The sequence below is a fragment of the Phascolarctos cinereus genome, unplaced genomic scaffold (assembly GCF_003287225.1).
Source record: "Phascolarctos cinereus isolate Bilbo 61053 unplaced genomic scaffold, phaCin_HiC Scaffold_4;HRSCAF=312, whole genome shotgun sequence".
Taxonomy (NCBI): Eukaryota; Metazoa; Chordata; class Mammalia; order Diprotodontia; family Phascolarctidae; genus Phascolarctos; species Phascolarctos cinereus.
The window spans coordinates 714012798-714025257 of record NW_027555847.1 but is presented as its reverse complement, the minus strand read 5'-3'; the positions used below and the strand labels follow the sequence as shown (position 1 = coordinate 714025257).

The window sequence follows — 12460 nt, the reverse complement described above, 5'->3', positions numbered from 1 at the left end:
AAGTAGAGGAAAAATGAGAGTGATACAAGAAAATCACAAAACCAGTTTGCTAAAGGAGACCCAAACAAATACTGAAGAAAATAACACCATAAAAAAATAGCCTAACCCAAATGGCAAAAGAGGTCCAAAAAGCCAATGAGGAGAAGAATGCTCTAAAAAGAAAAATTGGCCAAATGGAAAAGGAAGTGCAAAAGACTTACTGAAGAAAATACTTCCTTAAAAATTGAAATAGAGCAATTGGAAGCTAGTGACTTTATGAGAAATTAAGACACTGTAAAACAAATCCAAAAGAATGAAAAATTAGAAAACAATGTGAAATATCTCATTGGAAAAACAACTGACCTGGAAAATAGATCCAGGAGAGAGAATTTAAAAATTATTGGACTCTCTGAAAGACATGATAAAAAAAAGAGCCTAGACATCATCTTTCAAGAAATTATCAAGGAAAACTGCCCTGACATATTAGAACCAGAGGGCAAAATAGAAATTGAAAGAATCCACAGATCTCCTCCTGAAAGAGATCCCCAAAGGAAAACTCCTAGGAATATTATAGCCAAATTCCAGAGTTCCCAGGTCAAGGAGAAAATATTACAAGCTGCCAGAAGGAAACAATTCAAGTACTGTGGAAACACAATCAGAATAACACAAGATTTAGCAGCTTCTACATTAAAGGACCAGGGCATGGAATATAATATTCTGGAGGCAAAGGAGATAGGATTACAACCAAGAATCACCTACCCAGCAAAACTGAGTATAATCCTTCAGGGGAAAAAATGGTCATTCAGTGAAATAGAGGACTTTCAAGCATTTTGATGAAAAACCAGAGCTGAATAGAAAATTTGACTTTCAAATACAGGACTCAAGTGGAACATGAAGAGGTAAACAGGAAAGAGAAATCATAAGAGACTTATTAAGATTGAACTGTTTACATTCCTGCATGGAAAAATGATATTTATAACTCATGAGACCTTTGTCAGTATTAGGGTAGTTGGAGGAAAAAAATTATATGTATGTATATATAGATAGATAGGACAGGGTGAGTTGAAGATTAAGGGGTCATATCTGGAGAATAAAATTAAGGAATGAGAGAGGATTATACTCGGAGAAGAAGAAAGGGAGAGGTAGAATGGGGTAAATTATCTCACAAAAAAAACAGAAAAGAAAGTCTCTTACAGTGGAGGGGAAACAGGGGAAGGTGAGAGGGAATGAGTAATCTTATTCTCATAGGATTTGGCTTAAGGAGGAATAACATACACATTCAATTGGGTATGGAAATCTGTCTTACCCTACAGGAAATAGGGGGAGAAGGGGACAAGAGAGCAGGGGGATGATAGAGAGGAGGGCAGATTGGGAAAGGGGTAATCAGAAGTAAATACTTCTGAGGAGGGACAGGGTCAAAAGAAAGAATAGAAGAAATGGGAGGGCAGGATAGGATTAAGGGAAATAGAGTTAGTTTTTCACAACATGTCTACTATGGACGTGTTTTGCATAACTGCACATGTACAACCTATATTGAGTAGCTTGCCTTTTCAATGAGGGTGGGTGGGAAGGGAGGAAGACAGAAAATTTGAAACCTAAAGTTTTAAAAACATATGTTAAAAAAATGTTTTCACATGCTACTGGGAAATAAGAAATACAGGAAATGGGGTACAGAAGTCTATCCTGTCCTACAGGAAAATAGAAGGGGAAGGGAATAAGAGAAGGGGAGAGAGATAGAAGAGAGGACAGAATAGGGGAAGGGATATTCAGAATGCATGCCATCTTGGGGTGGGGGGAGGGGTGAGATGGGGTGAAAATTTGGAACTCAAAAACTTGTGGAAGTGAATGTTGAAAACTAAAAATAAATAAATTTATATTAAAAAAATAAATATTTGAAGGCAACTGTTTAGTGTGATGGATTGTCTGGTGTTTGTATTCAGAGGATCTAGACAAAAATTCTACCTCTGACGTGCTACCCATGTGGCTTTTGGTAAACCACTTAACCTGGCTGTCCCCCAGTTGGTCAACTATAAAATGAAGAATTGGACCAGATAGTGTCTTAGGTGCCTTCTGGCTCTAGCCCAATGATTTTATGGTTCTATGATTCAGTGACGCTAGGACACAGGTTCAAATCCTGGCTTTGTAACTTAGTCCTTATGAGACCTGGGGTAAATGATTTAACCTCTCTGGGCCTGGGTTTCTGCACCTGACAAGTTAGTAGATTGAATTAAGTGGATTCTGTGGTTCTTTGAAGCTCTAATTTGTGATCTCATTCCCCTCTCCCTCCAAAAACATACCCCAAGTCTTCTCTTTTCTGAACTAAGCATTCTAAGGTCCTTTAACCAATTTCTATTTGATATGGATTCAAATCCATTTTGTCATACTGGTCACTGTCCAGAGGCTTTTCAATGTCCTCTCAAAGATGCAACACTCAGAGCTGAATGCAGGATTCCAGATGATTCAGGTTGGGAAACTTTTATTCACCAAAGGAAATAAACTGTCTCAACACTGAGAAATCTAATGGAGTATTCTTGATGCTGCTGTGGGGACCAGCCTGAAGATGTGTGTATTCAACAGCCAGTACACAGCTATCTAATTTCTTGGAACTCTGAATCACCATGGATTTTTTGGAAGTCATACTTTCTGATAGACACCATCCCTCTAAGAATTCCTGTAAGTATAGTTGTTCACTAAGTAGGCAGCTAGGTGGAGCAGTGGATAGAGCACTGGACCTGGAGTCAGAAAGACTCATCCTCCTTAGTCAAATCTGGTTTCAGACATTTAATAGCTGTGTGACCCTGGGCAAGTAACTTAACCTCAGTTTCCTCATCTGTCAAATGAGCTGTAAAATGCCAAGGCACTCTAGTATATTTGCCAAGAAAATCCCAAATGGGGTCACAAAGAGTTGGACATGACTGAAAAATGGTTAAACATGAACATATTCACTAATTACACTTCCTGAGTAAACAGCTGGAAGAGGCCTTAGAACACAGAATGTCAGGACTAGGAGAGATCTGAGAACAGAGAATATCATGACTGAGAGCAGCCTTAGAAGAGAGACAATGTCAAAGTTGGGAGGACCCTTACACAAAAGGATATCAGAGAAGAAATGGACTTTAGGATATAATATATCAGAGCTGGAAAGGACCCGTAGAACATTGAATGCCACATAGGTTTAATGATTTGTCCATCACCACAAAGCTCTCAAGAGGCATAAGTAGAATTGGACTCAGATATCCCTAATTCCAAGGCCAGCTTTCTATTCCTGGTCTCTCCCTAGCTCCAGATGACTAAGGATGCTACCTGACTAAGGTGACTTCCTGAATATCTGTGATGTATTGTCAAAAAACACCAGGTTTCTAAAGGAGAGCAGGTTGCTTATCAAATACATGTAAGGGGTCCAATCAAAAACTCAATTGCATTTTCAAACTGGGAACCCACCGTCCCCACTATGAAATCCAAACTCTTGTGTAGTGTAGAATGCTAAACTTAGTCTCTGGGTTCAAATCTTACTTCTGGTACTCATTAACATTGTGGCCACGGGCAAATCACTTAACATCTCTGAGCCTCATCAATAAAATGGGGATTTTATAGTTTTACTGGATTGTGTAAGACTCAAAAGATATAATACTTACAAAGTGTTTCATAAACAATAATGCCCTAGATAAGTATCAGGAATTCCAGTCTGGATGTGACTTCTCTTAGTTCTGGCTAGATGACTAGCTCATATACATCGGGTGCCCCCAGGGTCAGGAAGTCACATGAGATCTGTATCTTCGGTGGGGATATGCTATCTATAGCTAGACTAAGTGGTTTCCTGGAGATCTGCCCATAAAATTCTCATTGCAATATGTCCAATCATTCTTACTACTATTATTTTGAGAGCACGGTTTGTGTGCCTTGCTTTGGAAGACTTGAGTGGACTTTGCCAAGCCTACAGAAAGCCACTAACTGCACCGAACAGGGAGGGCTTCTCTGACTTCTCAGTAATAGAAGCATTTTAAAATACCCTCTGTCCATTTACCTCAACCTCAAAAAATGCCCTTAGAGCAAGAATCCCAAACTCCATGTAGTTGTAGTGGACTGCTGGACAGCACCAGTCATTGTCCATGGTCCTGACCAATTTATTGGCTTAACTTTGACCAGACGTTGGTATTCATAATTTCTCTGTGGAACACCCTCAGCCTTAGTGCTGTCTCACATCCTCGTGGCTTGTGAACCCATTAGCATTCAGTGATAAGGAATTCCCCACAACTCAGTGTGGCAGAGATAACGCCTCCCTGTAAGGGAGCAGGAAAGGCCTGGGATGTAGAAAACACAGCAAGTCTCTTGGGTCCTGGAGGGCCATCACACTACTACCTCATTATAGAATCCGCAACCTCCACCCCTGTAGCAACATCGCACTGTTTAGCATTTCAAAACAAGCTTTTGTTTAGAATTTCTTTTCCTGGGTCTTTGGTGGCTTCATTTACTGAATCAATTCCTGATTGCTCCCACCATGTGAAATAGGTTGGTGGGAACCTCCTGCAGTTAATGGGAGTAAATGTTCAATCCAACAAGGGCTGATCAACTGGTTATAGCTTTTCTAAAGGAGCTGAATTTGAAGTTGAAGGAAAGGGAATTGGAGAAGAGGAAATTCCTCCTCTGAGTTTCAATTTTCTTCTCTGTAGAAGGGAGTTTCAATGTTGACATTGTGTAAGTGCATGATGCTAAAGTCCCTTCCAGCTCTGTTCCTGGGCCTTGCCCAAACTCTTATGTCCTCTGTTCTAAGCCCCCTCCAAGCTCTGACAGTCTCTGTTCTAAGGCCCCTCCCAGCTCTAAATCCCATGATCTTCTGCTCTATGATTCTGAGACATAGCAATGGGGATTCTGGGGAAGGGCTTTGCTCTATGACATTTTCCAAGGCCGTTTTTCCTTGCCACGAGAGATTGTGTGCCTGTGCAGAATCACAGCACTTTACAGTCAGAAGGGAAAGCAGAGGACTTCTAAAGGCAACCTCTACCTGAACAAAAAGCTTCTCTGCAACCTGCCCCAGAAGTAGTCATCCCCTGGCTTCCATTTTAAGATCTCCAGTGAGGAAGACAGTGGATGCCTCAGTCCCCAAGGCAGCCCATCCTATTTGGGGACAGCTTTTATTGTTGGAAACTTGCAACTTTACAACATCACTCCAAGTTCTACCCTTTGGGGCTGCACACATCTCCTGAACTAATTTCCTCTCACGTGATAGCCCTTCAAATACTTATTCAGAGCTACTTTGTGTCCACATGAAGCTTTCTTTCCTCTAGGCTACACATTTTACTTTAATTGATCCAGATGTGGTCAGACCTTAGGCTCTCCACCATGTCTCTCCTAAAATGTAGCTCTCAGAATAGAACACAATACATTATATTTGCTCTGCCTCAGGGCTCAGGAGAGCAGGACTATTCTCTCCCCAGGGATGGACTAGCTTCTCTTAATGGATCTTAATGGATCATAAGATTACATTTGCTTCCTTGGCTTTCACCTTCAGCAGTGAGCATTTTCAAGTCTCTACCTTAACCCCTACTATGGCCTTTCCTCTGAGACAGCTTTTGCATTTACACCATGTACATTGTGTATGTATATAGTTGTTTGCATGTTTCCATTAGAATCTGGGCTCCTCAAAGCCACATTATTGTCTTTCTTTGCATCTCCAGTGCTTAGCACAGTGCCTGGCATATTGTGAATGTTTAATAGATGTTTGTTGACTGACTGATCAACTACACTGCTGACTCAGACTGAGGTTGCAGTCCATTCCCAGTTCTTTTTCAGGCAAGATATTTTTTGGTCCTGCCTGACCCGTAATTGCCTTCAGAAGATTTGGAGGTGGAAAAATTGGTGGCATAAGCAATTTTGTGGTCTACTGGATGCACTTTATGTTGACTAAATTCCTGGTAAGTTATTATTTGGCCCTACATAAGAGTACACATTTGTTTTGAGTAGTTTTCTTCCCTCTCCTGTCTAAGCTTGTGTGACTCCTACTTGGCTGGTTGGAACTCATTTACTGCTTCAATCATCTCTTCTATGTAATACTTTGCTTAGATCTTTGGAAAGGGAATCCACATTCTATTACTTGTACCAAGCCACAAAATCTTTAGTTTCAGTACCCTCAGGCTATTTCCCAGGGATATAGAATGACCTTGAACCCAAAAGAGGTAGCAGAAGTGAATCAACTATTTTTTCATTTCTCTCTAAAAGTGGCTTTGTACCACCCACCCCACCATGACCCCTAAATATTATAATCAACACTTGATTAAGCATGGTGTTATGGCTAGAGGACAGGGTTTGGAGTCAGAAGTCCTGGGTTCAAGTCTTGGTTCTTCTTTAATACATTTACGACCATGAGCCAGCAATTTAACCTTTCTGTGGTCACTTCTGGCTGTAAATTTAAAGAGTATTGAACTTGTAGTCACAGGACCTGAGTTTGAAATCTGACTCTGCCACTGAATGACCTTGGGCAAGTCACTCAACCTCTTTGTGACTCAGTTTTTCCTTTTTAAATGATGGGATTGGAGTAGATGACCTCCAAGGTCTTTTCCCAACTCTAGGACTATAGGCTTGTGATTTGGTGGCCCTGTGTAAACAGGGTTGAAAGCAGCTTATGGCTACCCCTCCTAGTAGTCTGCAGGCTCACCAATTTTCCAAAAGTGGGACTGAACTGCCCAAAATATAGGGTTGGCTCTTTCCAAATATCCCACCCAACACCATGCCAAGAGGCTGTAGAGCAAAGTTCCCAGAGCCCATAGGAATCTGGTCAATAAACATGACTCACAGACACAGTGCGGAAGGCGGGATGTCCAGATGGGTGTTCCTGTCTCTCGGCTGTAGCAGGTCAGGAGGGAACTTCCTTCAAGAACAAAGCCGGCGTTGCACGTGTATTGGATGGTTGTTCCAACAAGGAGCACAGGATCCGAAATCAAACGAGTTGAATGGTCCACTTCTCCAGGGTCCGTGCAGTACATAACTGACAAGAAAAACCGCAGACACACAGGCTATCCAGGGCCTTATCACCCAATTCAGGTGGATTCGATTTATTTTCAGAAACACTAGTAAGCACCTACTATGCACCAGGAACTGGACTACATATTGCAGACAAAAATGAAATGTTTCTTGCCCTCAAGGAGATTACATTTCACTGAATGTATTGTACAGGGTCTTTTAAGGCCAGAAGGGGGAAATCAGTGGATTTTTAAAGGATAGGAGGAATTTGTGGCTTTTAGTGCTCTTCAAGGTATTTTAATCAGATTTTGAGTGAATTTTTATCCCTATGTAAAATTTCAACTGGCGCTTTCAACTCCCCTCCCCTCCCTTACCTTCTCCTCTCCTCTCCCCTCCCTCCTCTCCCTCCCCTCTCTCCCCTCCTCTCCTCTCCTCTCCTCTCCCCTCCTCTCCCTCCTCTCCCTCCCCTCCCCTCCTCTCCTCTCCTCTCCCCTCCTCTCCCCTCCCCTCCTCTCCCCTCCCCTCCTCTCCCCTCCCCTCCTCTCCCCTCCTCTCCTCTCCTCTCCTCTCCCCTCCTCTCCCCTCCTCTCCCCTCCTCTCCTCTCCTCTCCTCTCCTCTCCTCTCCTCTCCCTCCTCTCCTCTCCCCTCCTCTCCCCCCCCCTCCTCCTCCCCTCCCCTCCTCCTCCCCTCCTCTCCCCTCCCCTCCCCTCCTCTCCTCTCCTCTCCCTCCCTCCCCTCCTCCCCCCTCTCTCCCTCCCCTCCCTCCTCTCCTCTCCTCTCCCCTCCCCTCCTCTCCTCTCCCTCCCCTCCCCTCCCTCCCCTCCCTCCCTCCCTCCCCTCCTCTCCTCTCCTCTCCTCTCCCCTCCTCTCCTCTCCCCTCCCCTCCCTCCCTCCCCTCCTCCCCTCCTCTCCCTCCCCTCCTCTCCCTCCCCTCCTCTCCCTCCCTCCTCTCCCCTCCCTCCTCTCCCCTCCCCTCCTCTCCTCTCCTCTCCTCTCCTCTCCTCTCCTCTCCTCTCCTCTCCTCTCCTCTCCTCTCCTTCCTCTCCTCTCCTCTCCTCTCCTCTCCTCTCCTCTCCTCTCCTCTCCCTCCTCCCTCTCTCCTCTCCCCTCCTCTCCCCCTCCCCTCCTCTCCCTCCCCTCCTCTCCCTCCCCTCCTCTCCCTCCCCTCCTCTCCCTCCTCTCCTCTCCTCTCCTCTCCCCTCCTCTCCTCTCCTCTCCTCTCCTCTCCTCTCCTCTCCTCTCCTCTCCTCTCCTCTCCTCTCCTCTCCCTCCTCCCCTCCCTCCTCCTCTCCTCTCCCCCTCTCCTCTCCTCCCCTCTCCTTCCCTCCCTTTCTTTTCTTTATCTCTGCTTCTGTCTCTGTCTCTCTCTTTCCTCCCAGCTAAATATAGAACAGGGTTAGGAGAAAGGAATAGACTATGGGTCCTTAGGGTCCCTAAGTATTTGTTTTTCTCAGGCACTTTCATCAAAGTATTTTTATAAGTAAATCTCTGAGCTATAATTAAGGAAAGTTGACTGAGGCCTTGGTGCAGGGTGTTGAAATCTGGTGTTGATGATAATATCATTCTAAGGAATACTTCTTCCCCTCAGTCTCTGGGTCCTTCTCCTCCTCAGGAACATCCAGATTTTCATCAACGTCCAAACCTCTTGATGCTCCTCTCCATGCCCACATGAGTTCCCTTCCCCCCACCCCCAGCCTACTGTCCTGTCCTACTCTCACCTCAAGCATGAAAATTCTTCGTTATAATTCTGGTATATCTGATTTTTCCAGGAAAAAATCTCAAAATTGCCTAGTTTTGACATATATACACATGTTCAAGAATTAGATTAGTTACATATCCTATTTCTATTCCCATATGAGGTAGTGTTGTATAGTGAATAGAGAGCCAGACTTGGGGTTAGAAAAGACCTGAGTTGTTGTCTTGACTTGGACACGTATTGGTTATGTGACCCTGGGCAAGTCATTTGACATCTCTTTACGTCTTCTGTTTCTCACTGAGATGAGAAGTTCCAGATAAATGATTAATCTTGAACAATAGAGGAAGTTTATAGACCATATGCTTCCCACACTGATGAAATCACAGGTCTAGACAAAAAATACCAGAAATACTTGCACAAATATGCACATGTATGTCAGTAATGGTCAAATGAAGGCTCACAAAGGACATTATACTATTTCTTTTCCTTGCTAAGTTAGAACAGGCTGGTGGTGGGGAACACAGGGCTGGATTTTTTATATTTATATTTATGTATACACGCATGTATGTATGTCTGCATATATGTGTATATGCAAATATATTATACATATACCTCTATGTACATATACACATATATGCATATGTATAATCAAGATATAGTCAGTAATATGTATTCATATTTAAGAAGAGATCTTGTTACAATTTTTATCATACTAATGAAAATGGTAAAAATATTTTTACAGACCTTTTAGTTTTCCTATATTTTAGGTAGATTGGGCCTATTAAATGTCTCTGGTGGAGGATGCCAAATGCATTCTATTTGAAAAGCCAAAAGCTTCTGAGAAGATAGCACAGTCCCTGATTTTCCTCCTACTAGTTAGGCAACCAATCAATAAATATTTATTAAGTGTTATGTATCTATATGCTAGATAATCCCTTCTCTACCTCTTCCAATGGCTCATTGGCGCATTCTGTCTCAGCATCTGGGCTTCTGGGGAGGGGGAGAGGAGAGAAGAGGGGAGAGAGAGAAGGAGAGGGAGAGGGAGGGGAGGGGAGGGGGAAAGAAGGAGAGAGGGAGGGGGAAAGAGAGAGAGAAGAGAAGAGAAGAGAAGAGGAGAAGAGAAAAAGGAGAGAAGAGGAGTAAGAGAGAGACACGCACAGAGGGAGAGGGAAAGTGATAGATAGTGACAGATATTAGCTCAACATAAAGATGAATGTTCTAACAAAGAGCTATCTGAAAGCACAATGGGCTGCCTTGATAAGTAGTGAGCTCTCTCTCATTGTAGACTTTCAAGCATTAAGTGAGATGACTACTTGTAGGGGTTGGTGTAGAAGGGATTCCTGTTCAGCCACAGGTTAGAACTGATGACCTCTGGGGTCTCTTCCAACTCTAATTCCATGACAACACGTGATGTCCTAGACAGGAAGCCTAAGAAGTGTCCTTTCTATCTTGTCTTCCTGCTCAGCCTCAGGAACCCAAAGATTCATTGGTGTCCCACTCGGGGCCACATCAAGACAGTTTGAGTGTCCCATCACTAAACTAATTTTACTACATCTAGATCCCCAAACTCCAATACAGGGTCTAGCTACAACCACCCCCATTATTGACCCAGGGGAAAACCTGAGATTTGTCTTACTTTTCTCACAAAATGGTGGATCACTGCTCCATGTCAGGTCCCACTGGCAAGTAAGGGTATCACTGCCCACGATATCATAGCCAGGGTCACATTGGTAGGTGATCTTCGCCCCTCTCACCAGCTCTGTGTGAGATGTGGTTTTCCAGCCATTCTGAATCTCAGGCAGATCTGAGCAGGAGTCATTCCTTGACACCTCTTTAAAAGAAAGACACAAATAAATAACTTCAACTAGATATATGCCTCATTTAATAATGATGTTAATAAAAGCTGACATTTGTATATCACTTTAAGGCTTGTAAAATACTTTAAAGTGCTATCTCATTGGAACTTCATCAAAATCCTCATGAAGCCAGCACTATTGGCATCATTACCTCCATTTGTTCTTCCAATGTTACCTTGCATTTGCTTTGTATGGGTGTTGGCAATGCCTATGCATGTGCACTGCTATCTTCTTCAATAGAATGCAAGCTCCTTGAGGGCAGAGACTGGTTCACTTTTGTCATTGCATCTCCAGTGCCTAGCATAGTACCTGGAACACTGTAGCCCCTTAATAAATGTTTGTTGATTAACTAAATTGATTAGGGCAATTGACACTCAGAGAGGTTAAGTGACTTGCCTGTGATCACACAATTAGTAAAAAATCAGAGGCAGGATTTCCTCCCCTGGGTTGGGGAATCCAGAGAAATTGGAAGAAGGAGGATAAATCACATATCTGGAGACTGAAGGGACCTTAGAGACTAATCCTCACATTTTACAGATGAAGAGACCAAGGCCCATGACCTACCCAAGGTCACACAGTGAGTAAAAGTTAGAGGTGGAATTTGAATCTCTCTTCCAGTTCTTAGAAATAGCTACTCTTTTTCTCTCTCAAGTACCCTTGAAGTTTCAACAGTGCAATTCCAATAGTTTTATTATACCTTTCTTCCATTCTATGCCATACGCCTTAATTTATTTAACAAACAATTATTAAGTCAATGTGGCATCACAAAACTATTAGGTAGCATTTATATAGTCCTTTACAATTTGAAAAGCACTTTACAAAAATCTTATTTTCTCCTTACAATAACCTTGCAAGGTAGATGCTATTTTTATTTCCATTTTACAGAGAGTTAAGTGACTTGGCCAGGGTCATATAGCTAGTAAGTAACTGATGTCAGATTTGAATTCAGGTCTTCCTGACTCCAGGTCCAGTTCTCTATCCTTTGTACCTCTTAGCTTCTCTCTCTATTTTAGGTGTACATGTTGCCTCTCCCTATAGAGTTTGAACTCCTTGAGGGCCAGAGCTACTTTTGATTATTCTTCATATCCTCATTTCTTAACTTAGTGTCTGGCCCATAATAGGTACTTAATAAATTCTTGCTGACTAATTGATTGAATGAATTGAATCGAATCTTTGGTACTCTAAGGGTTCTATTGATTTAGAAATTTCCTCCAAGTCCACAGGTCACAAGCCATCTGTGCCTTCCCACACTGTAGAAATCTCCATGTTTTCCTATTAGTTTCTTAGGGGTATGTAGATGTGTTAGGGAGGTCCTCAGATTTTCTTGGCAAAACATGGACACCAATAGAACATGAAGACTATCCATCGGTCATCCTTCACTTTAGCCACAGGATTAGTTTCTTGTTTTTCTGGTCGTGATTTTTTATATCCACGTTCATAACAATTCTCCTGGGTGATCCCTTATCTATAATGTATCACAGCCCTCCCAGTTGCAAATTTTATAGCACTGTATAAATTTGAATTGTTATTATCAATGCTATTGTTTCCAAACATGTTGCCTGAAATAGAACTCACTCTTCCTCGTGTGGTGGTCTGACCAGAGCTGAGAAAAGGGGAACTAGGGCTTTCTGGCAGCTGGATGTCAGTCTCCTTACTCCACTGGCATCACACAGCCAACTAGGTGGGTAGTGGCTAGGGAACTAGATCTGGAGTCAGATGCATTGTTGTTGTTCAGTCATCTTTCCACTGTGTCTGACTCTCCGTGACCCCATGTGGGGTTTTCTTGGCAGAGAGACTGGAGCGGCTTGCCATTTCCTTCTCCGGCTCATTTGACAGATAAGGAAACTGAGGCAGACAGGGTTAAGCCAGATTTGAAATCAGGAAGATGAATCTTCTTGATGCTCTATCCACTATGCCACCTTGCTACCCTGGCCTGAGTTCAAACCTGGCCTCAGACATTTATTAGCTGTG

At 43.0% G+C, this 12460-nt stretch overlaps 1 protein-coding gene across 1 annotated transcript in view; it reads right to left on the bottom strand.

Moving 5' to 3' along the window:
- The window catches only part of SEZ6L (seizure related 6 homolog like), a 252151-nt gene that overhangs the window by 28058 nt on the left and 211633 nt on the right, over positions 1-12460 (bottom strand). The window contains exons 11-12 of the mRNA XM_020996645.2: positions 10270-10464; positions 6770-6961 (exon numbers count right to left, since the gene is read on the bottom strand). Coding sequence (XP_020852304.1) covers positions 6770-6961; positions 10270-10464 — 387 coding nt within the window. The remainder of the gene's footprint in view (positions 1-6769; positions 6962-10269; positions 10465-12460) is intronic.